At 44.5% G+C, this 24395-nt stretch overlaps 2 protein-coding genes across 3 annotated transcripts; both read right to left on the minus strand.

Annotated features, from left to right (window-relative positions):
• Positions 1-3576: 3576 nt before the first annotated feature.
• Positions 3577-8085, minus strand: otpa (orthopedia homeobox a). Of its 2 annotated transcripts, none has more exons than XM_040197982.2 (3): positions 7768-8085; positions 6939-7369; positions 3577-4939 (listed from the first exon to the last, which is right to left on the minus strand). In XM_040197982.2, exons 1-3 carry the CDS (start codon positions 7841-7843, stop codon positions 4421-4423), a joined length of 1026 nt encoding a protein of 341 aa, XP_040053916.2. In that variant the 5' UTR covers positions 7844-8085; the 3' UTR covers positions 3577-4420. The 2 variants fall into 2 exon arrangements, with proteins under 2 accessions (XP_040053916.2, XP_040053917.2); XM_040197983.2 differs by having other exon boundaries at positions 7807-8067.
• A 3838-nt stretch (positions 8086-11923) lies between these two features.
• tbca (tubulin cofactor a) lies at positions 11924-19425 on the minus strand. The gene is made up of 4 exons (XM_040197984.2): positions 19131-19425; positions 15157-15262; positions 13926-14012; positions 11924-12570 (listed from the first exon to the last, which is right to left on the minus strand). The coding sequence occupies exons 1-4, from the start codon at positions 19181-19183 to the stop codon at positions 12490-12492; spliced, it is 327 nt and encodes a 108-aa protein (XP_040053918.1). The 5' UTR covers positions 19184-19425; the 3' UTR covers positions 11924-12489.
• Between the last annotated feature and the right edge of the window lie 4970 nt (positions 19426-24395).

Raw genomic sequence — 24395 nt, forward strand, 5'->3', positions numbered from 1 at the left:
TGGTCACTCTTCAGAGTGACTTGTTTAGTAGAAAGTAGTTCCAGGGCAAACCCCTCGTTTCAAGTGACCCGTAGACCTGCACGGCGCCTCTCGGGCCACAAGACCCAATTAAAAGAAAGTGCACGTGGATCTGATTGGAAAATACAGACACGTAATCCGCAGGGTGATGGTCGGAAGATGACCAGAGAAGACGCCTGAGGGCATTCAGGCTTGTCAATTTGATTTGTCACATGGGGATGACTGTAATTGCCGTGTTTCAGTCCTCATAGGTTAATTATGAGGCTTGACCTATCGCGAACACACACACATGCAGACACGCGCTTTCGACACGGCGACGGAAGGATCGCTTCCGTATATACGAGCCTCGAGGAAAGTTAGGAGGCGCACGGTGATGTGAAGCTGCCACTTGTCTTTTCACTGCGTATCATGCAGCTCGCTGTCCCTCGCCTCTTCCCTCCCCTCCCCTCCCTCATCTGGTGACCCACTAATGTTCCGTTCATTTTCTCTTATGAATAGATAATGGGCAAAAATCAAATCTCTTCATTTGCATGTAATGCAATTAAGAGCTTTTTCAAACGATGACAAATGGAGGCAGCAGCGAGACGTCAGTCAGCCTCGTCGGCCCGAGAGCAGAGACGCCCTCCTCCGTTTTAACCAAAATTAATAAAACCTTCAAATGGAATTTTCTCGCCGCCATCTGGCATAACAATCACCAGGGCACTCCCGAGTCTGCCCGTCAAATAAAATTAAAGTTCTCATGGATTTGGATTCACGGTTTGAAGGCATTAATACTGGAAAAACAACCCCAAAGAATTGGACAATTTTCTACACATTAATAAAATAAGAAAATGGAATTTGTGGCCCAGAGATGAAGGTCTGTGTTCCAATGAGAGGCCTTAGAACACAGGTCATCTTAGAGCTACTTAATGGATACATGAATGTTTCATAACAGCATTTATATATTATGACTCAATTCCAAGCCAGGTTTGTAGCTTTTTAATGATCTTCAGGTAAATTAGGAAGTAGCCTGATTCTTGCTTATTCGTGGATATAAATTCACATGATTTCATTCAGATTTTTCCTTACACACACACACACACACACACACACACACACGCACACGCACACGCACACACACGCACACGCACACGCACACACACACGCACACACACACAGAGGAAATTAATGAGCTCTCATTCATAATCCCGTCTAGAGAAAGCCATATTCACCCTTGGATGGTTTATTGACTGATTTCATTTATTTGTGTGAAATAAATAGGAGGTAAACATTGGCTCGCTCTCACATTTTTCGGCGACACACTCGCTGCACAGCATTCTGGGAGAAATGATCCCACCAGCAGCAGGGTCACTGATTGGCTACCTCGTCACTGTGTGACAAATTACCCAATGAGAAAAAGGTTACCCATTCCCACAAACTAATTAACCTGTGTGATAGTGAAACAAATTATTACATTTATGTAATATTATTTCACATCTGTCACTAGACTGCAAAGATCTTTATCCGATTGCTTCCCCGTCGCCCGGACCTCTTTTTCTCTGTGATTATAATCCAGACATCATGGAAGCTTTACGGAACAACACTGATTTATTGTAAAGGACTTGACTGTTTCAGCACCTTTAATTCAAATCCAAAATGAGCTGCTTTTTGGTCAAGAAGGTTCCACTTCCACAGGGATTTGATTTAATTTCATGCTTTTCACCGTTTGCTTACTATCTAGTCCCAACAAAATGAATAATACGGCCACGTATAAGTATAAAATACGGCAGGATATCTTAGAACGGTGTCCTGCTAACACAAAACGTCCACAAAGACAATACGTGAGACACAGGACACATGCAGCTGGTCGGGAATAATTTAACGTCCTGCCACGTGTGTAAATAAAACGAATGAGATGAAACATATTTCGGGGGTTAAAAGTTCAGAGCGCTGCCTTTAAGGCGATCTAGTGTAAAGCGTGTTTTATATTAATAATAATAGTTTTTCAGTTAGTTGCGATCTGCAGCCTGGCCACTAGATGTCGCCAGATTCCTAAACTCTGCACTTTTAAAAGAGACCAATATCGCTGCAAAGAGACACGGAACATTTGTAAAGTAACAACACATTACCAGCTGAATCATTTCCACATAGCTATTAAATATATTTTACTTACCAAAAAACGTAGGCCGACGCGGTCGGAGACTCTGGGCTGCAGATGAGCGGCGAGGGACAGACGTCTCGCTTCTTTCACACTCCACACAGGTTGTTATTTCATTTTTATCGATTTCTTATTTGAAGTCTTCGGACCCAACCGACGGCGAATCAAGTGACTTAAAAACAAAGTCTGTGCTGCACTTCGGTGACAGATTCATGCCGACTAAGCCTCTGATTTCATTTGCATCATAAGAGAAAATCTAAGACGAGGAATAAGAATAGCAACGACGCACTGAGAGAATAAACTCACATGAAAAGCCAAAATATCTGCATTTGCAGCTCAGTTGCCATGACGCCGCCATCTGTAATTAAATGAACAAAACCTGTTGTTTGTTGTATTGCTAATAACTGTGGAAATGTCATCAAGAGCTTCGTCAAACATGGAGTTAATTGTTTAAAGCTCTGGAAGTTCTCTTGTTTCAGGCTTTTTATCAAGCCGGTTTGGGATTTATATGTTGTGTTTTTAGCTAAACGATAATAAAATGAAGATTAGCACCTTTGGGTCCGTTCCTAATTCATCAAGTTGGTCCTCATCCCGATTGAGTTTGACACCTCTGGTTCTGCCTAAATAATTAATTGGGAATTGAGCCTTTTGTGTATGAATTGCTCCTAGATGACCTCTATTCTTCATCAAACACTCCATTTGTCCACTGAGAAGAGAAATTCACGTTGGACATTGATCAGTTTCTTCAAACAGGAAGTCATGAGAAACCACCAGAAGAGGAAGATGCTTAAAGTAGATCCGCTGTGTGAAAGTAGTAGAACGTACAGACGGATTATCGGAAAACAGTAAGTATATAAAAAGGTATCATGATGTAAATTTCAGAGTGGTATTTCATTAGTTATAATATTGGATTCTCATTAAAGATATTACCTTGTAAGCATTAGCTGATTTGGGGCTAATTAAATGGTTTCATCTTTAACAATTCCCCTTTATGCGTAACTTAAAAACTGCTCTTATGTTTCTTAATGTAGAAAATAACTCTGGAAAGTGAACTATATCAGAAAGATGGAGTAAAGAAAGTATAGTATTTCCTTGAGAAATGTAGTGAATTATTAAGTGTAACATCCAAATAGTTACTTAATCAATTAACACAACTGGTTTTAAAGCCTCGTCACACTTTCACTGTGCATGTAATTGGTTTATTTATTGGTTTAGAACGTATTTAAAGCGTCTGGCTGATGATGGAATCACTCATCACATGACGTCATAGATTCAACCAAAATTATAAAAATAATTTAGAATGAAATAACCGATTTAAAACTCATCTTAGAAGCGTTTAAACCGTTTCGCTCAACACAAGTAGATCTTTGGCTTTTAGGAGACGCCTTTTTCCAAAAAAGAGGAGGGTTTGATTCATGATGTGACATAATTGAAAATGATTTTTATTTGATAATTTACATTCAATTGATATAAACATGTTCATGAAACAAAATGGTTCAAACATTTAAGAAAGTCATAATTTCATAATAAGCACAGACATACTTGTTGGAAACAGAAGTTATCACAAACTGACCAAATGGGAACAAGAGTGCTTCCGCTACACAAAACATCCTATATAACAGATTATAGTTAATTCCGCCTCCGTGTCTTAATTTATAGTATTTCCCTTGTCTTTTTTTTGTTGCCTTGGACAGCACATGCAGTCAAGTCCTCCTCCACGATGATTCCAGGTGAATCTTCCTAGTTCCTTTAACCTCCAGGTGTCTGCAGGGCCACTGTGCCCCCCCCCCCTCCCCCCCCAGAGGCGCGTGCTGTGCAGCAGGGGGGGGGGAAAGGCATCAGAACCGAGTTGTTTTTTGTATTTCAAAGTATCTCCAGAATTTGTCTTCACAAAAAACTGTCAGTCACCGTTCACCGAGGGCCGCATGTGCCGAATAAATAAATAAATACAGAACAAATAAGTTAATTTAAATAGATAAATAAATAGTTGCCACACATGCTTAATAATAAATTATAGCTTATAAGAGAACCATTTGGAGGCTGGATGAAGCCCAACAGGCCCGGTGACTCGCTTCGGGGTCCCCGACTTGTTTGTGATTTGGGGAGGAAATAAAAATACCGGATATGCTGTGCATTTTCTTATTGGATCAAGTATCCTGGTTGCATTTCTCCCGGTGCGCCGTTTGGATTGGATGCAAAATAACTAAACGCATCGTGTCAAAAAAAAACAACAACAGATCTTCCCCGCTCGTGGCCCCCGCGTCTCTAGGTGAAACTCATGGATACTGTGTGCTCCAGCGCTTTGCGGCGCAGCGACGCGATGCTTGTCCCTCTCCAGACCTCGCTCTCCGGGGAGCTGCACAGCTGCGGCGAGTGGGTCATGTTGGTGGGGCCCGACAGGGACGCGGACACCATCCCGGGGAAAGTGGGCTGGTAGAGGTGCGACTGCAGCCCGGAGCCGTTCGACATGTTGGACAGGCCCATGGAGTTGTGCGGCTGCCCGGCGCCCAGGCTGCACTGGGAGAGGGACTGCGCCATGGCCTGCTGGCGGCCCAGAGCCTGCGGCAGCTGCAGCTGGGACACGCCGGGCATCCCCGCCGTGGCCCAGCGGCCGTCGTTGGCGTGGAAGGAGCAGAGGCTGTCGCCCATGGCCGCCGCGGCCGCCGCCGCGGACGGGAACTGGGACAGGCCGTGGTGCGTCGGCAGCAGGGTTCCCGGGGACCGGAACACGTTGGTGGTCTTCTTGCGCTTTTTCCACTTGGCGCGTCGGTTCTGAAACCAGACCTGCAGCGGGACAGAGACGGCGAGGAGTTATGGGCGCGGTGCATGCGGCGGGTCATAAAAAGGTTGTGACATCGGTCCGTGATCATCACGGTGATGTGAACCGGCGGCGATAAATCCGCTGCAGAAAGACACGGATTTATTGTTTCCTTTTCAGGATCTTTTTCAGCCGGTAACAACGTGCCAACCGTTTGCGTTCTTATTATTTATTCATGGAGGTCTCCAAATAATACAAATGCATTTATAGCGAAAAAGCGAAAGTATATTTTGATTTATTTCAACTGACTCCCAGTAAATTGTGGAAACATTCAATTCGTTTTCAGCCTCTGCAGTTATATCACATTTTATATTGTTACAGTTCTAACAATAACAAGCAATGTCGTACAATTCTGCCTTAATAAATTTATATTTTTAATTCATAGTTTTGTGTAATTATTTTTCGCTTTTTTTCTGTTAAAGTTGATGTTTGAATTTATTCAGGTGAAAAAATATTTAATAACCCAACATCATTTGCTCCAGTTTTTCTGCCTTGTTTCGATTCTTTGAACAGCGCGCGCTCACGTGATATAGATACTGTTATTGCTGTGACAAGCACACTTTATTCGCTGGGGGGGGGTGGGGGGGGGGGTCGCGGGGGGGCTTGAGCTTTCTGTACGTTCTGTTGTAAGCGGCGTCGCTGCGTCTCTATGATTAATGTGGAGATTTGCTTGAGAAAGTGGGGACGCGGTAATAAGAACGGGAACCCCCCCCCCCCCCCCCCTCCTGGCCCCCCCCCTCAGCCAGCCGTGAAATCCAGGCTGAGATGCATTACACTTCAAGAAAAAGAAAACCCAATTTCTCATTCTGTATTTTTTGTTTTTTTTAAGACCGAGTGCGGCATTAAGACGGAGAATATCTGTCCCTTCTTATTCCCATCACAGCAGACGACATGTCACTAATTATTATTTAACAGAAATATCGACCAAATTGACCGATGCTATAATAAAAATAATAATTATTATTATTATTATTCTTATGAACAACCGCTTTACTGCAGTTAAAACGTTAAAATGGGGAACATAAGAAGAATCAAATGTCTTGCAGTGAAGACGAGGACAATTTGTTTATAACAAATAAAATAACAAACTGATGACATGTTAGCATGTTGTGCATGGGATTTTTACGTGTGTGTGTGTGTGTGTGTGCGTGTGTGTGTGTGTGTGTGTGTGTGTGTGTGTGTGTGTGTGTGGTTGGTTGAGGCGCGTGTTAATCCGCAGGTTCGAATCTCAGGTCCAGACCAATGTCACTAAAAGACATTCAACTCACACACACACGCTCACACACACACCAGAACTCCTGCTTTGCTGTAAAATACCGTATATTTGTATTTCCTATTGTTATTTGTTTTTTTTTCATTTACATGACTTGTAATGCATGTTGTTGTTTTTTATAGAATAAATTGGCAAAATTTGTAAAATTAAAATGTTTTGCTTTTTTATACTGGTATGTTTTTTCTTTATTATTATTATTTCAGTATAACCGGAAGATGACGATTAAGCTTGATTTAAACTTAACGGAAATAACGTACGAAAAGAACATGACATGCTTAAGTTTAAATTAATTAAAAATGAAAACATATTTGTATTTTCTCCAGAAAAAAACACCAACGGCTGAAATTAGTATATTTAATTCTTGCACCCGTGAAGAAAAATGAATGGCATTTTAAAAAAATCGTAATTTATTATCCAACATAATTTGACGAATTTGTATGTTCAAGATGTTCGTTTACATTTTTCCGAACAGGTTTTGGAGATCACGTTGCACTGACTGAACCAAATAAGACATCGGATACAAAATAGTTTTGATTTTCTACATTTATCACAATGACACATTTTTTTATCCGTCTTAATTATCGAGTTTTTAAATGACTTATTTTACATCTACACTTGGATTCGTTCCCTCAGCCCTGACCCGTCTCACCCTCCCCGCCGATAAATACATGGAAGCAGACCCAGACCCGTACCTGCACCCTGGACTCCGTGAGCCCGATCCTCAGAGCCAGCTCCTCCCGCATGAAGATGTCCGGGTAGTGCGTTTTGGCGAAGCTCCTCTCCAGCTCGTTGAGCTGCGCCGGTGTGAACCGGGTCCGGTGCCGCTTCTGTTTCTGGCTCTGGCTCTGCTGCCCCCCTCCGGACTGGTTGTTGTTGTTGTTGTTGTTGTTGTTCTGCTGCTGCTGCTTCTCCTGCTCTTTGCTGTTGACCTGCACCGCGTTGGATCCGCCGCCGCCGCCGCCGCCGCTGATGTCGTCGCCCGGGAGCATCGTGGCTCCTTCCACGCCGTCCGGGCCCGGGCCGAGCTCCCCCCCGGAGTGCCCGGGATCAGGCCCCCCTCCGCCGAGCCTGCACTTCAGAGCCTCCCTGTGGCCCAGCAGCTCCGCGGCGGCATCCTTCATCCCTGCAAGACAAAGCGCAGAGGTGAGACGTTTGAGCAGAGAGCGCGTTCCGCTGGGGGGGGAGAAGGGACACATGTTAGACCAACGCGTCAAACGTGCACGTGCATTCAACCACATTTATAACACAGATAAATGAATATTTAAACAACAAAAAAACTCTTTGAGAGACACAACCACAGCATGCACAATAAAATCTGCTCCTTAAATACTCTTAATTCAATTGGATCTCGCCGATATCTTAGGAAATTGTTAAATCAAATTATGCGGTAATATAATAATAATAATTACTTTTCCAATGAATTAAGCGAGTTTAGCTCACTTCGGTCGCATTAAGAGGAAATAAGAAGCAAATTGACAACATTCAGCGCTTGATTTAGGATTAGAAGTGCCTCAAGCTTACAGTAGAGTTGAAGACCGGAGTTTGGTGATGATAACTCACCGAGGCGAGCATCCAGCAGGTCGGCGTGAGAAAGCATCGCGCACCGCTGCGGCGCGAAGTGCTATTCCCAACTAAAAAAGATCTCTACGACTTTAACCTATTTAAGAAATATATATATATATATATAGAGTAAATGAAAGCAAATTCGGTTTGTGGTTAAAAGGGAGGTTCGTTGCATTATAATGTAGTTTAGAGAAATGGGGAGGCGCTTAACAGCGGAGTGAACCCATGAGCTTCTCCAAACGAGGACCAATCACAGCTGAAGCCTGAGGTTTGTCAGCTTTAGCCCGAGACCCCCCAGCACCTCCTCCTCCACCCTCCTCCGTCCTCCTCCATCCTCTCACATCCAGAAGTTCATTCCTCCTCATTCCTGTAATTGATTAATTGATGGCTTTGATTTCTCCTCCAAATTACATCCAATAAAATAAGCTGATTTAATATCTGCGTGAGCGTTCGACCCGTTCAACAAATGTTGGATCACCACAATATTTGCTTAATTTGTTATTTTTTTCTTGTTATTGTTGTTTTTACAGTAGCAGAATATAAGGGGGTTTATGAGCAAGAAGCACGTGACTGCATTAACAGACGCAACACCTCGAAAATGAACTCGAGTCTGCAGCGTGAAGCCTTTTTTATTGTCTCCATAATGACATTGTCTCCGTCTTTAAAGACACTAAATGCCTCTTGGAGACCAAGCGAACCTCCTCTAATATGATTTCCCAGTCAGCCAGACAACAAACTTTATCGGATCCTAACCAGGCGCCCATTTTCAAGGCCATTAGGCTTTTATGTAATTAGGGCCGAATCTATGGGCCTTTATTCCGCACATCGGATCAGTTTAAATTAGCGGTGATTTACTAGTATTTAGGCCCAACTGTCAAGAAGGGAGGGACCTGCTGCAAGTGATGTGTGAACGAATTAACTCGGAGGGAAGTTCAACACGAGCTGTGAAGGTTCTCCTTTGATAAATACAAAAAGGGGACACATGGTGGGACACGAGGAGAAGGAGGAGGAGGAGGAGGAGGAGGAGGAGGAGGAGGCCTCGAAATCTGAATGATTTACTCTCGATGAGACCGTGAAAAAACGACAAAACACACACACACACACGCACAGTCCGTCGTAATATTTAAGGAATAAATCAGACACACTTCACACAGATGTCGGGATGTTTTGTAAGCGCGCAGATTTCTTTTGTAATTTATCATGTGCGGGGGGGGGGGGCACAAAGGAGGCGTCCGAGCGTGAACCCGCTTCTGGCTTCTTCTTCTTCTTCGTCCATGCAGCCTCCTGTCGCCTCTCACCTCGGCTTTTATCTGTCTGCAATCTGGTGGCACGAGGGGGGACACAGCGCGGGGGGGACAGCGCGGGGGGGGGGGGGGGGGGGCACGGCGCGGGGGGGTCTGTGGAGCACGAGCCGCGCACCGGCGACGTGAGGGGGGAGAAGAGAATGTTCTGCCCAAGAAAATGTTCTGCCTCCATTCTCCCGAGGAGAAGAAGGAGATGCGCTCGTGGAAATATTTATTGTCCTGTCTTTTATTTTTTTTAGAAGCTGTTCTAAAGGAATATATATTATATAAATATATAATTTATTCTGTTTATATATAAATATTCTGTTTATTCACACATATCATTTTATAATAGTGTATCGTATTTATTTGACATAATTATACAGACATCGACGTGTATTATTTAGATGCATAATGTGACCTAAAGGATCATTTAAATCATCACATCGCGCGGTGATGGAGCGCGCGCTTCACTTTACGAGTCTTCTCCTGCATGGCGGCAGGTCATGTTTAACCCCAAAACATCCAAGGGGGGGGGGGGGGGGGGGGGCTGATGAGCTGTCAGGAGGCGCGAGATATTGTTTCGTATTTGTTTTTCATATTTAGTTCAATATTTACAAGCCAAAGAAAAAGCTGCGCTAGAATTATTTCCCATGCCGAAAGTGTGTTTTCCTTACTGCTGCATGCAAAACAATACCTCAGATTTTATTCGAAAAATGTGGATAATAAAATAAAATGTTCAATGCATTGGAGCCTGAACTTAAATTTGTAATATCGTTATTTTTGTAATATCGCCCAATTTGAAATGTGGTCATCAATGCAATGTTGCAATGTATTCAGTTCAACTGCTTCAGAGGCATAATTTCACTTAATAATGTCCACAGATGTGTGTGTGTGTGTGTGTGTGTGTGTGTGTGTGCGCGCGCGTGAGAGAGACACAGACAATTGAAGGTCCTGGTTTCGCTGACTTGATGAGGCTGTAATTAGAGTAAACAAGGAGCAGCGCGCGGTTTGCTACATCTCCCCACTAACGCGCTGACATCCATCTCATCCATGACATAAATAAAAATAGACAAACAAATTCGCCCCCGGCAAGTTAATGCGGTGCATCTGTGCGGAAAGTCGACGCTTTCACGCGCGGTGGAGACGAGGAGTGACTTTTGATAAAGAAAAACACAACAACATACGAGTGCGACGCCGTGATGTGAGCGGTGGATCAAGGTCGGAGCCTCCGGGTTCGTTTCGCGCCTCCGGATTCCGAAGTTGAAAGGACGGCACAGTTCGGCAGCACGCGGGCCTCGAACCCGCGACCCTCTCGGTTTGCACGCGCGGCTTCTCCTCCCCTCCGATCCGCCCTCGCGCGCTGTATTCACTCAATTAGAGCTTCGTGAGGAGGAAAAACAATCGATCTTCCATCTGCACGAGTGCCAGGTTAACAAATGAGGTTCTTGTTTCATGCAGCTGATCTGGGGACAGTCATGGAGGGACTAAGGAGCAGCGGCCCAATAACCCACCGGGTCGGAGAGGAGCGGGAGCAGCTGATGCCACTGGCCTGCGATCTGCTACTGCATTATTATTGCGCCGATGCAGTAGAATTCTAACCCTTTAAGGACATGTGATTAGTGATTTTATGGGTTCATCTCATTGTATTTGCTCATTCTACGTTATTCATCTTTGGAGAAAGTATATTGTTGAAATATTTCCCACAGGATTGTGGAGTACAAGTGTCATAAAATGACTTGAGTAACTTGAGCAAAGGCCCATCCTTCTCATTATTAGACTGCAGAAGTCGGGTCAGCTCGCCTCAGAGGTTATGCACAGGTCACATCTTTCATTTAGTGCGAGTCTACTTGGTTTCTCTGATAATTCACAGCGGACGAGTCAAAGCAGAGGTTAGAGCACCATTTCTTTGTCAGTTTTAAGTAGCAGCCTGACTACTTTAAATCAGAGGAACAGTTTATTACCACTGTGTGGTGCTTTTACTTGAGGGTTTCCTTTTTAATGCTTTTATTCTATTAAAACAACATTTATTGACATTCGGATTCCGACCTCATATAAACAATCAGCTTGTGAAATAAGATGCATTTCCGAGCCCTCCAATTAAACATTGAAGGCAGCTTTCTAGTCTAATAAAAATATAATCGGATAATAAATATAATCCCACGAGCGGGGAGGGGGCACTTTGCTGCCCCGTGGATGCTTTTATTTTGGTAGTTCAGGTCAAATCTATCTGATAATCCTGCCAGAATGCCACACAAAGCGCTGCAGTCACACGTGGCGTTGCTGCCTCATTATGGGACGTGAAGACGTGTTACCCAGCAGCCACTGCGTGTTCCGATCTGCTCGGGGTCCCGTGGTCACTCCAACCCAGATGTAGCGCCCCGCCGCCGCATCTCATGCCTCAATTAGCGCCGCTGCCCCCCTGCACGGACTCGATTAGGCCGTGATTTATCCGAAAGAAATATTATACCTCCAAATAAAATAATCAGCATTGAAGAGCGATTTCCGTAACGAGATGGAGCGGGGTGGATGTCACGGAGCAGCAGCGCCTCATTAGGGCGCTAATGAGACTTCGGGGTGATCCCGATAATTATCGAAATCTGTAAAATAAGGATCAAGTCAAATGTAACCTTAATTTGTCTGGCAATTGAGTTCATTTATTAGCAGCACTATTTAGGAAGCACTCGCTCGGCCTTCATGTGAGGGGTTGTTATTTTAGGCCATTCGGACACCAGCGCTGGTTTTATCCTTCAGAAGTTTGTCTTTTTAAAAAGTAATTCCTCTTTATTGCAGCTTCCATTTCACAGCTAAATCAAACAAATGACCATCAGTTAAGTGCTGAAACCACCAGTTTATTAATCCAATCAGAGATGCAAAGAAAACAGAGATAAAAAAAAAACATACAGTCATTGTTTCAAGTTTCTAAAATCGGATTATTTGCCGTTTGTTGAACACTTTTTCACTCCCGCACTACAGAAAGGATTAAACAAAGATAATAATCGTTGATCGCAGCTTTGGTTAGTATTCATGGACGCGAATCCGAGCTCGCTAAAGGAATGCAAAACCATCCGTTTCCAACACTGTGTCCCACTTTAAACCAGGAGATTAAAGGCGATGCCTGAACGTAAGACAAACATGCCTGTGTGTGGATTTAATGACGTCTCTAAAGTCCAGATTGTCTATCAGTGCCACAGACAAAAAGAAATCCCCCCCCACCGGGATGAAGCCAATGTTTCCCTGTCAGGTTTCTGTTTATTAGGAGGCGTGTGATCAGAAGTGGTGGCACGTTGACGGTGAGTACACAGGAAGCAGGTAAAAAATAAACCACATGAGCAACAGAGACCCTCGGGGGTCTCCGAACACCCGACGAAAGGAACGGACACCCAAGAATCACAGATCATCCTTCAAGCTTCACCGAGTCCAGCATGTTTCTGGCCTCTTTGTACTCCTCCGATTCGCCCAAATCCGCTTCGCTTTCCTGGAAAGACACAAAACACACACACACACACACACACACTTTTAGTCCGATGCCATTTTAAAAACGCCGTCGCCATCTCCTCCACCCGAGAGCGGAGGAGTCTCAGCCACGCAAGAGTCAAGAATCCTGCTCCCCGTTGGACACAACGGCCGTGTTTCAGTCGGTGTGACGCGACGCAGATCTAAACCCGGCGGGCCGGCGCGTTGACCCGCGCCCTTAAAATATCGCAGCACGTGCCGGTTCCTGCGGCGGCGAGCGTGTCTCTTGTCGACGGGGACCGAGGAGGTGAGGATGAGTGACGGGTGCAGAGCTCCACCCGCCCACCGCCAGCTGGCTCGGCGCTAATGGAGGCGACCCCGCGGCTCTCATGGCGTCTTCTCGCCGCGAAGGGATCAGACACGAAAAACTGTTAACTGGTGGAACGTGAGCACTTCATTGAAATCAACCCACAAGAATATTCCCACAATGCCTTGCGGTAGGGTCATTTAGAAGCAGTTAGCGGCGTGAGCGACCGCTGGCGACCTGTACGGAAAATTGTGAAATTTAGCTAAATGCTAACCTCACCTAGCGCGCTAAAACGCTCAGTTTTATTCATCTTTGATGCTGTTTTATGTACGTTTCATCTCTTCTTTTGGTCTAAATTTGAGCCATCTCATATATACGTAATGTGTTAGCAATATTAGTTAAACAGTTTATTGTTCCTCGACCAAAAACACAGTATTAGGAACTAGTCAAACCATAAGCTGTTATTTTAAAACCAAGGGATCAATACGGCGCCGCCCTGCAGATGGATTCAGCCTAGTTTCACTTTTTAGTTCCACACACACACACGTAGCTGATGATCTAAATCAACTTAAGAGGCTTCATCTCGCGGTTAGATTTGTCGCCAACTACAACGCTGCTTCTGTTCCGCTGGGTGTCTAAAAAGTGGTGAAATTGTTCGTCAGCCCCCTTGAAGAGAATATTATATGACACAACTTGGCCTCTGACAGCCTGTTTGAATCATTTCTGTGCCCAAATTATTAGCGAATGCAGCTTGACTTGGAAAGACATTTTAAAGAAATCAATTGAGAAACAGCGAGCGATGAAGCCTCCAGATCACATTCAGTTACAAGCGATAAGGAGTGAAAACGCGTCGCTGCTCGACGGGAGGGAGAGAAACCCGATTCCGTGTGAAGCTACGCTACTTTCTGTGATCAAGGGTTGTTATTGGTCGTCACGCGTTTCCATCATCATCTCGCAAACACAATAGGAGCACGTTCCTTCTACGCGCCCACGATTTAGTTCCAGCAGCGAGACGAGCGGATCCGAGCGCCGCGGATACAGATGTGCGCGCCGCTGTGAGGCTCACTTACCAGCAGCTGCAGCAGATCTGCGTGCGCGATGGTCAGACGGCGGTGGCAGTCCGGGACCATCATGTGCGACTCCTGCAAGACCTCGATCTGAAACCAGAGCAGGGGGGGGGGGGGGCGTCGTCAGGGCCGCCAACACCTCTGTGCACCGTATGCAACACTCATCACACAGACAGAACCAAGCATGTTCATCTCGCTGGAACATGTCATCGAGTTATTGATCTCTGGGGGGGGGGGGGGGGGGGGGGTCGGTGTCGGACACACTCGCTCGCTGACAGATGCTTCCTCGACCCCGCCCCCCCCCCCAATCACAGGTGGAGACGGTCGCACGTGTGACTCTGGGACAACTGGCACCAGAGAGGCGATGGAGTCCCGATACGAGAAGATGAGGCGGACTAAGCAGAGGAGTGTTAGAACAGACAAAAGTCACGCTGCCCCCCCCCCGTGCAGTGGAATGATCCCACCAGTGCTGGATAGAGAGGACGCTTACAGTGTATTGATTCCATTAAAATAAAAACCTGTGATCCATCCTGCCTCAGACCTCTCGTCTCCAGCCATCATCCATCTGCCCCCCCAGTCGCCCAAACAGAAACACGGGAAGAATATTAACGACTCGGGTAACATGATCAGAAGAAGACGCGCCGCCCGGCGGTCCCCTCGGGGGCATCGAGGGGACTCTGTGGAACCAATCGCATCGTAGCATTGCCCATGTGTGGATGAAATAAAGGTCAAAGGTCGGTTTGGAACTAACTTTTGTTAACACAAGGTCCGGCTGTGGCACACGTTTTTCTTCTCTTTAGGAAACAAAAACGTGCTTCAGACAGGAAGCGAGCGGCGTGACACGTAACGCACTTCCATAAAGCAGCTTCCTCTGAAGGGAGCAGCCAGATGATGGAGGGAGACACAATGGAGACGAGGGCAGCGACACTAAATCACCAGCATGTGTCAGTAATTATTAAACTCCTCTAAAGTAACATGATATAATTACATCCGCATCAAGCAAATTACTAAATCACTAATGGTCGCTCCTCTCAGAACCTAATCCCTCATTATCACCGCGGACCGACCCCATTACGCCAAGAGAGAAGATACGAGTCCAACTAGGGAAGCTTCTTCAGCCCCCCCACAACCCGGAATAAAGTTTTACTCAACTGTAAAGGTGGTAAAATAATATGAATTAGAACTGATGTGTTTTTGGAACCAGACGCATCGGCTTTTTTTAAAAAAAGCTCACCTGCTTCTTGATGACGTACGGGTCTCCTGCCTCCTCCTTCAGACGCTTAACCTTCTCCTCCTGCTGCTGGGCCTCCGTCTGGTACGAAATCTTCTCCTTCGCCAGCCTGCGGCAGCGACAGGAGGAGGAGAGCAGAAGACCGTTCACAGTTAAAAGGCGCTGACACCACGTTGTTCCATCAAAGGCGGGAACGGCCTCTCAGACGGGAGGACGCCGGCGCCGGCGGGCCGCGGCGGTCACCGTGTCACAGACAGGCCCATCCATCCTCGTTCCCTCCAGCGGCTCCGTGACTGAGATCATCTCCCCACCGGGCGCCAAGATACACACCTCAATAACAACCGCCAAACACATCAGTCCTCCTCGCCGCCGCCCCAGAGGAGGGCGATGCTTTGTGGGAAAACAGATGCACTCTGTACACAAAGGACGTCCTTCAGCACTTTCCATAGATTCTTCACACAAGTAAATACAGTAATTCTATTTAATCATCGTGATTATTTAAACCATTTCTTTATTTACATGATTCCTTGGTATTTTTTATTGGATAAAAATAAACTCAATTTGATATTCGTCAAATTGTTTTGAGTGTCTCAGAAATATTAAATTAACATTTTAATAAAGCAGACAAAAATCAATTTCACGTTGATTTCTTTTAGGCATTTTTCAGAGCCTATTAAATAATTTCAATTTAGAGAAATTTGCTTTAATTAAATATTGGAGGCGAGACTCTGCAGAGACACGGTTCACACGGAGATAATCTCAACATCAATAACGTGCATCTTTCTCTCTACATCCAGAATTCTGATTCAATCCATTGTTACAAAATAAGTACGCAAACATTTTCCAGTTAATTTACGTTGTATATGAACATTTTCTGTGTTGAGCAAACAAGCGGCAACACAATGAAAACAGCTTAACTGCATCGTTCATTCATCTTACACGACGATAGCTCACACACACACACACACAGTCCTTTTTAGAGATTAATTGATCATCAATTTACTCCCTAATTTGGACCAAGTCAGGTGGTAAATGGGCCTCTTTTCCTTGATTGTTAGTGAAAATGGGCTTGAGTACATTGATAAATTTTGATTATTTATCAATTACGGGCCAAATGGAACTAAATCTATTAAACAGATTCCGACTCTGATTGGCATAATGGAGTTTGAAAATATCGCTATTGATAATGATTCCAAACTAATAGTCCTCTTCCGGCTGCTTCTTGCCTGTCGCAGTGACAACACAAATGTAATTTTTCATAGAATCAGCTGCGTGTGCGTAAGTGGGCGATCCTTCATTAAATCAGCCGCATTACCGGAGACCCCGTCCCTCCGCGGTGCGCCGCTCCTCGCTCAGCCCGGGGAGCCGACGCCACTCTGTCATATTTTACATCAATTACTCATTCTAATAACTGTTCCATCAAGAAGCTTTTTAAAAACAGCCAGCATATGCAGCAGCAGCAGCAGCTCCTGCAGCACGCGGAGTGAGTGATGTCACCGCTTTGGAGCCAAAGATGGAGGATGGAAGGCTGGAATCATTTGAATAAAACTGAAGGACAGTCTAATAACAAAATGTCCATCCCCCCCCCCACTTTTCCAGTGCTGATGTTAATTTCTTATTTCTCCCAGACTTGGAGCGCCGTGTGAATGAGGGGTGGGGTCGCGGCTGGTTTTAAATAGACCTGCCACCTCAGGCTTAATGGAAAAGGCAGCTCTCTGGAAAATAGAAAAAAAAAAAAAAAAAAAGGGAATTAGAGGCAGCCGACACACATTCGGCCGCCTCCTCCGGCACTGTAGTTTTGAGCCACGGCGCCAGTCTGTGCTGGGACCGGAATGACAAAAGCAAATTACTGTTGTCATTTTATTAAGGGCGTCCGCCTCGCTGGGGCAGAAAAGGCAGCGACTGGAATGTGCAGAAAAGCCAGTGGAAATAAGTGGGCAAAAGAGAAGGCAGGTTTCCTCCAAACGCTGATGTGTAAAAACGGGAGGAGGGAGGAGGAGGAGGAGGAGGAGAAAGAGGGAGATCATGAGGAGGAGGAGCTCCATGACTGCGTTTGTTTACAGCTTCATTAAAGCTCCATGTCAGCTTAGTGCTTTTGACCTGCAGCTAAACACCAGACAGCAGTTGGGGGAAATACTGCGTGATGAAGGTATACGTTGGTCCCGATTTCCCTTCACTGGAGACATCGTCCACTGTGGGACATCCAGATACCACCATCGCCACCTCGGGGAGCCGGTTAGTAATCTGACCCTCATCAGAACACAATCAATAGCACATTACACGATCCCCGCTGACGGCAGGAATTAGAGGCCTGCAGGATCAACGGGAAAAGCCCCTCCCGCTCCATCGCACTTCTACTGAGCACAACATCCCACACAACTCCATCAATAGATGTTTGCAGGCTACGTCCACACCATCACGTTCCCGTTTTAAAAGACTCGCACCCTTTGTTATGTTAACGCCTTATTCCGCACTTCTAGGACGCCCGCCGCCAGAACGAAACAGCAGCGACTATCGATCGACTTCCAGCGGTTGAATCAACTTTGTTGATCTTGATCTTTGTAGTAGCTGAGTACTTATCACTCATGCAGCTGCATCGTGACGGGTTTTCAGGGTCTATAATAAAGAGATTGAGACTTTTCTTTATGCAAGACAAAAGGCACTTTGTTCAAACAGCTAAAAGGTTGAGTTGAAAAGAAATTGAGCACCGGAGGAAAAAGGTGCTGTTGATCCTTTTACGGTGCTGCTGCTTTTTTGCAGTAACTCTGGGAATTATGCGTTTCTTTTATTGAGAACTACTAACGGTACCTCCGAAGGGACTCTGCTGCTCTATTAGTAACTTGGCAGCAGCATTGATTAGGATTTAAATGTATTTTACTGCTCTCCTTGGGGGTGGTTTGAATAAATCCAATCACTTATCATCAGTCACTACACAAATAACAGCACAAGGTGTGATACTGTTGTATTAAGGGTCATGATGTGTCTGTATGATCCAGTCAAGCTGGATCTGTCTATTACTTACTACACTGCACATACATTTGGGTGAAACGATTTGAATGCAACCGTCGCTGAACTTCCTAAATAATCTATTAATAACACAATTCGAAACATTAAATGTGACACAGGCGAGAGCATGATTGTGGGAAATAGCCTCTGGGTTACTTGATTGCACTCATTGATAGAATAAAAAGTGCACGTGTTGATGGCACCGTGACGGGTAACAGGGTGATGGTCAGTCAGGCCACAGGCCCCGATAGCAGCGGGGGATCCGGTGTCATCGGACGGTGAAGGCGTTTCCTACATCGCCACAAACCTCCACTGACGACTTAGTGAAAGGAGATCAAAACCAAAGCACCACTACAAAAGGTTCTCTCTTAAAAACAGAGTGAACCGTTAGCTTAACTTATGCTAACAAGATGTGCATATTTCAGTGCAAGCATCTCTGTAGCTTTCACTGAAATATTTCACATTCACAAGCATTTCAGGGGAAAAAAATAGTAAACCGGATAAGAACGGTCTGTTCTATCAGCATAAACTACATTTAGCCCGAGAAAAAAGCAGCAGAAGAGCCCAGAACAATAAGAACATGGTTTTAGCTATCAGCAACCAGCTATCACAAAGCTAGCATGAGTCGCACAACGTTAGCTAACGCTGCAACCACCACCAAACACGTTATTACTGAGGTACATCGCTGTTTTACCAATTACAAATTACGTGTATTACTACAGCAGAAGTGTTAGAACGATTAAGGCCATCTTCCGCAAACACAACTGAATAAAAATGCAAATTGACTATAGGCCGCAGCAAAGCACCGGAGTGCAGTTAAAGACCTAACCGACAAACGTTACTCCACACGGGGTTCAATGCCGAGGCAACCTCTCCACCTGGTTTAGCTAGTTAGCTTGCTAAGCTTAACTATACTATTAGTACGTACTTATCTTTTGACGTGCTGTGCCGAAACAAAAAGCCAACCATACCTCTTCACGATGCCAGTCTTGATCTTAATTTGCCGTATTCTTGGATCTGCCATGGTTCTGGATCGCGGGTATCACTGGGTTGAAGTCTGGACTCTGGACTGTTGTTGTAACGTGCGTAGGTTTCCTGCTGTCGAGTGCGCGTGCGCAGGTCAGGAAGTCGGTGAGGAAAAGCCGATGGCAGACAAATCGAACTCCAGGCTCGAATGATTGTCGAGTGAGTGGATCACACAGACGGATCCAATAGATCTGGCCCTTCAGGCTATGATGAATCACGTGTGTCAACTGAATAAAAAAACGAATGAAAGAAGCACAGCAAAGAGACACTTATGACCACTGCTCAACCATTCTTGCAGAAATTAAATGTATTATTTTAATATTAGTTTCCCAGATTAATAAATACATTTAGAATATACTATTTAATGTATTATAATATCATTTTATAAAATAAATTAAAATGGCATATATTTATTCATTTATTTAATATAACAATGATACTAATAATATGTACTATTATTATTATTACTATTAGAATTATCATTATTATTATAAAGAAAAAAATAGGATGTAATCCAGATTGTACATGCAATTTAGATTGAGTTCAAGGGGTATGAACAACATTTGTAAACTATTGTGTGAAATTTGGGTGATGTCTTTTGGATTTAGAGCATAGCTTCACAATGAATTTAATTAGTGAGGTGGGAGGAATTATTCAATACATCTATTTGCACGTATCATGGCCTTTAGCGTGTGTCATTGTTAAATTCATGTTTCAATTCAAGAATAACTGTTAATGAGCTGAATATTTGTTAAAACATACGAAAACAAGCGAAAAAGTCAACTGAGTCCTGCTGTAAATCTTTTCCTATTCAATTGTGTTTGCATTGACTTTGCTTCTGACATTTAGTGTCAGTGAGCACTGAACTCCATATAGACACTGTGTCTAACTTAAGGTTTTATCAGCCTCAGAAGGAGCCAATTTCTTTATTTACACAGTTTATCACTTAAGCTAAACAATTGACATGGCTTACAAAGCTGTGTTACAAAGACAACACATTCAATATCATCTGAATCTTTGTGCATCTGATATTGATTTGTGTGATCTATGAAAAAATAATCAATTTCATAGTTTTCTTCAAGGCTGCTTGTGAAGAATATATATAAATATATAACAATCCAGTCTTCAGCGTGCCAAAAAGGTCACGTTACTCCGCTGAAGTTTCTTTCACACATTAGAAGACGTATTATACACAGTATGTTACAAAGGTTTCTTTAATTGCTCATCACTGATGATTACAGCAAAACGTACAACAGATGTCAAGGGTGGAAGAAAGGGAGACAGCTCAATGCAGGAGGACATTTACACCTTTTACTTGTGCCAAGAAATCCACAACCCAAATTATCTCCTTAAAGAAAAAACTGTGTTAAACCGTGTAATTTGCCATATTATTGAAATTAGTTGTCTTTTCATATTTTTTATCTGTCAGAATGGAAAAGAAAATAATCTTTTTATCATGAAAAAAAACGTACACAAGTTTGAATAAAAAGTCTAACCTTTAGGTGTTTGACTGTTGGATGAAAACAATCTGTGTAAAAACAGTTTGACGAACACCCAAAGTCAGCAGCGCTTACAGGCCTTGTCAATTATTACCTTTCCAGCCTTAAATATAGGATACATGAAACATATTCTTAAGGCTACATGTGATTCTTAACATTCTCAATAGAAAAATACATTTTGGTTGCCAAGTAAGAGAGAACATTTTTTTACAATGCGTCATTTGTTCAGTATCAGAACCTCTAATTTGAATTTGAGACTCATTAAATGCTTTTATTGTGTGATACCAGATAAAGCAACCTCAATTACACAATAAATACAAATTTAACCCAAACTTATCTGTATTACACACAATGTTGTGCTCAGAAGCTGTTTGGAGGTAAATGAGAGATATAAAGATCACAAATCTTGAGAGGACACTAAAATAAAGCCACTAAATACTATTGTGTATATTTAGTGAATATTTTCAATGCTCAGTTCAGATCAACCAGCAGAAACATGCGGCACCAGGATGAAATAATGATAACGAGCTGCTATTAATTTACATTCTACCAAGACTAAATAGGTTAACAGACGGGGGGGCAGGAGGGGGGCAGTTGGGGGCAGTTCATTCTCTCTGCAGCCGAAGCATCTAATGGTGTTAGGTGGCATTTGTCACGCGTTAGTCCACGACGTTATTTAGAAATAAATGTATTTTAATCAAAGAGATGTGATCCTGTCTGACACGCGCTTCTCTCCCACAGCGCGCGCGCGCGTGTGATTGCGCGTGAGAGGTAGGAAACCCCCCCCTATACACCCCCCCCCCCCCCCCCCCCCCGCAGCTCCATGGCCGTTGATTATTGGTGTTTTCCGAGTTTTCCAAACTAATAAGTGGCACTATCAAGCATTTGGAAGACTTAATTGATATTGAGCGAGGCGCGGGAACGCGCGCACGAGGCCGCGGCTGCGGCAATTTGCAGTTTAATCAGCGTTCGTAATGAGGGGGGAGGAGGAGGGGTGAGGTAGGGGAGGCGGGGGGGAGGGGGGTAAAAGAGAGTTACAAGGAACGTCTGTCAGAGTCCGCTGATAATTCACGACTAATTGTGACGATCAGAGCAAACTGGATGACTTTGGACTTTCTAGTGGGCCGCGGTGCGCGTGCGCGTGTAGTCTCTATGGTGCGTATGAGCGTGCACGCGTGTGGGGAATTGCAATCGCAAAATCTCTACATTCCTCAAAAAATGAGTTATACATTTGGCAATTTATTTTGTTATATCCATTTATACTTTGGGGGGGAAGAGGAAGAGGAGGGAAAGAGGAAGAGGAGGGAAAGAGGAAGAGGAGCAGGAGGAAGATGAGCAGGAGGGGGAGAGGAAGAGGAGCAGGAGGGAGAGAGGAAGAGGAGCAGGACGGGGAGAGGAAGAGGAGCAGAAGGAAGAGGAGCGGGAGGGGGAGAGGAAGAGGAGCAGGAGGAAGAGGAAGTCTCCGGTGGAGATGTATTCCTCGAGCCGCGGCCGCTGCTGGAATAGCAAATGAGAAATTAGTGAGAAATGTGTGTATGAACGCAGACAGTCAATTAGTGAGAGGCGAGGGGAGGAGGAGGAGGAGGAGGAGGAGGAAGAGGAGGAGAGGAAATCAGCTGGTGCTATAGTGCGCGCACACACACACACACACACACACACACACACACACACAGACACACACACACACCTTCTGTCCCTCTCAGAAGCTTTGTGAGATTTACTCTGAATTATAACAACAGTTGAGGAAATAACTGATGTTTTATTATTTGTTGTATTTCCTGCAGAACTTAAAGGGTCAATTTCCACAAATACAATAAAATCACTTTTGTCGAGTAGAAAGTTTCTCTAATAAAATGTGTTGGCGGTGTTTTAAAGTAACGGACATTATTCCTGTAAAGGGTTTTTGTAAAGTGATTATTATGTGGAGTATTTTTATTTCGGCGAACCTGCAGTTTATCGTTCCACTTTGAATGAGCGTTGAATTACGTGAAAGAGGTCAGGACACATTAACTCCACGAGTTCATCTTTAAAGTGAACTGTTCATTTATTATCAATGCAGTTTGGAGAAATGAAACGGTATCGCAAAAGTAATTATTGCAAAATGTTCCTTATTTTTTCTTCCACCTCTCAAAATATGTTGAGTGTCTATTGTTCGTTATAATTTTGCTCTTTTTGTGTGTGTAAATAACACAGTTAGACTGTTCTCTAATAATACTAATATAAGCAAGAGATCTGCACATTTTTATTGTGTCTTAGACTTTATCAGAGAGACACATGTGAGTTTCTTCTGACACCAAACAGAAGAGTCAAAGGTCAAACGAGTAAAACATTGAGGATAGCGTTTTATTTAAACCCATGATAACGAGACCTGTGATTAAAAGACTAGTGAAAGGAATCAGTTCCCTGTTTAGTTGCCAGACCCCCCCCCCCCCCCCTCCGGATCCCCCCCCCCCTCTTCTCAGGGACCCGTTGACTCCAGAACCCTTTTAACAAAACCCTTATTAAAATGCATAAGGCCTCCCTGGGCGCCGCCGCCGCCGCCGCACGGATGACCTGTTTGGCATCAGGTGTGATGTGCCACCACCAAAGTGACCTTCTCCATCTGATCCTCTCCGCCACATACACACACACACAAGCACGCACACGCACACACACACACACACACGCAGGGAGCCGGCGATCGATTCTCCAGCGAGAGGTTATCTATACGCGGTATTTTAATGTCACGGAGTCAGACCCAAATTGATAGTGATAAATATTTGCCGGAAGATTAGGTGAGGGAGGGGAGAGAAGAAGGGGAGGGGGGGGGGGGGGGGGGGGGGGAGAGGGGGGAGTAACTCCGTCTCAGACCTGTAACCCCGGCAGAGCTGTTCCTCTCTGTGTCGGATTAGCCTCATCCATCCAGTGTCAATGGCTGTCTTGTTGAGAAAATCAGTGAGTAAACACGGCTGACAGAGAGAGAGAGAGAGAGAGAGAGAGAGAGAGAGAGAGAGTGTGTGTGTCTGTGTGTGTGTGTGTGTGTGTGTGTGTGTGGTAGATAGGCGGCTGATTACTCATACAAATAGACTCCAAACTCCGCCTGGTCCCTGCAGAAATGTGTCCCCCCTCCTCTTCTGTTGCTCTCCTCTCCACTTTTTACTCCCCCCGCTGTCTCCCAGGACCCCCCCCTCGTCCTCGTCCTGCTGTTCCCACTTTGTCCCCCATCAATCACCGCTCCATTGTGTCCTGAATGTTATACGGAGCGACTTAATATCCCCTCCTTCATCTCTATTCACTCCCCAAAAACATTTTGTGTCCATTGCATTGTGGGTAATTCACTTATTTGTTTTCTTATTGGTGTCATTGTCCCATCTTTTGTTCCCGTGCTCAGGGGCCTTCATTCCGTCTTCCTGGTGTTTCATTGCATTGGTGCGTCACGTGACTTTCGCAACGTCGTCACGTCCGTGTTTGACCCCAAAGAACGATCTTTCCTCTGTTGGCGAAGCCTCACCGAGGCGTTTCCTGTTTGTTAACGGTTTGTTAAGGTGTCAAACGGTTTGCTTGTTGCTTCACTCTCGTTTTTTTAAACTTCTTTTAAAGGTGCTATTTAAATTTAAAGTTATTATAATAAAAGTTGTTATAATTGATGAAGAAGTGTTTTTTTTTGCTCGCCTTCAATCGGAGAATTAATTCCAGCCATGTCTGTTTTAAAACATGACACGAGAGACAAAA

Source organism: Gasterosteus aculeatus, chromosome 14 (genome assembly GCF_964276395.1).
Source record: "Gasterosteus aculeatus chromosome 14, fGasAcu3.hap1.1, whole genome shotgun sequence".
Lineage (NCBI taxonomy): Eukaryota > Metazoa > Chordata > Actinopteri > Perciformes > Gasterosteidae > Gasterosteus > Gasterosteus aculeatus.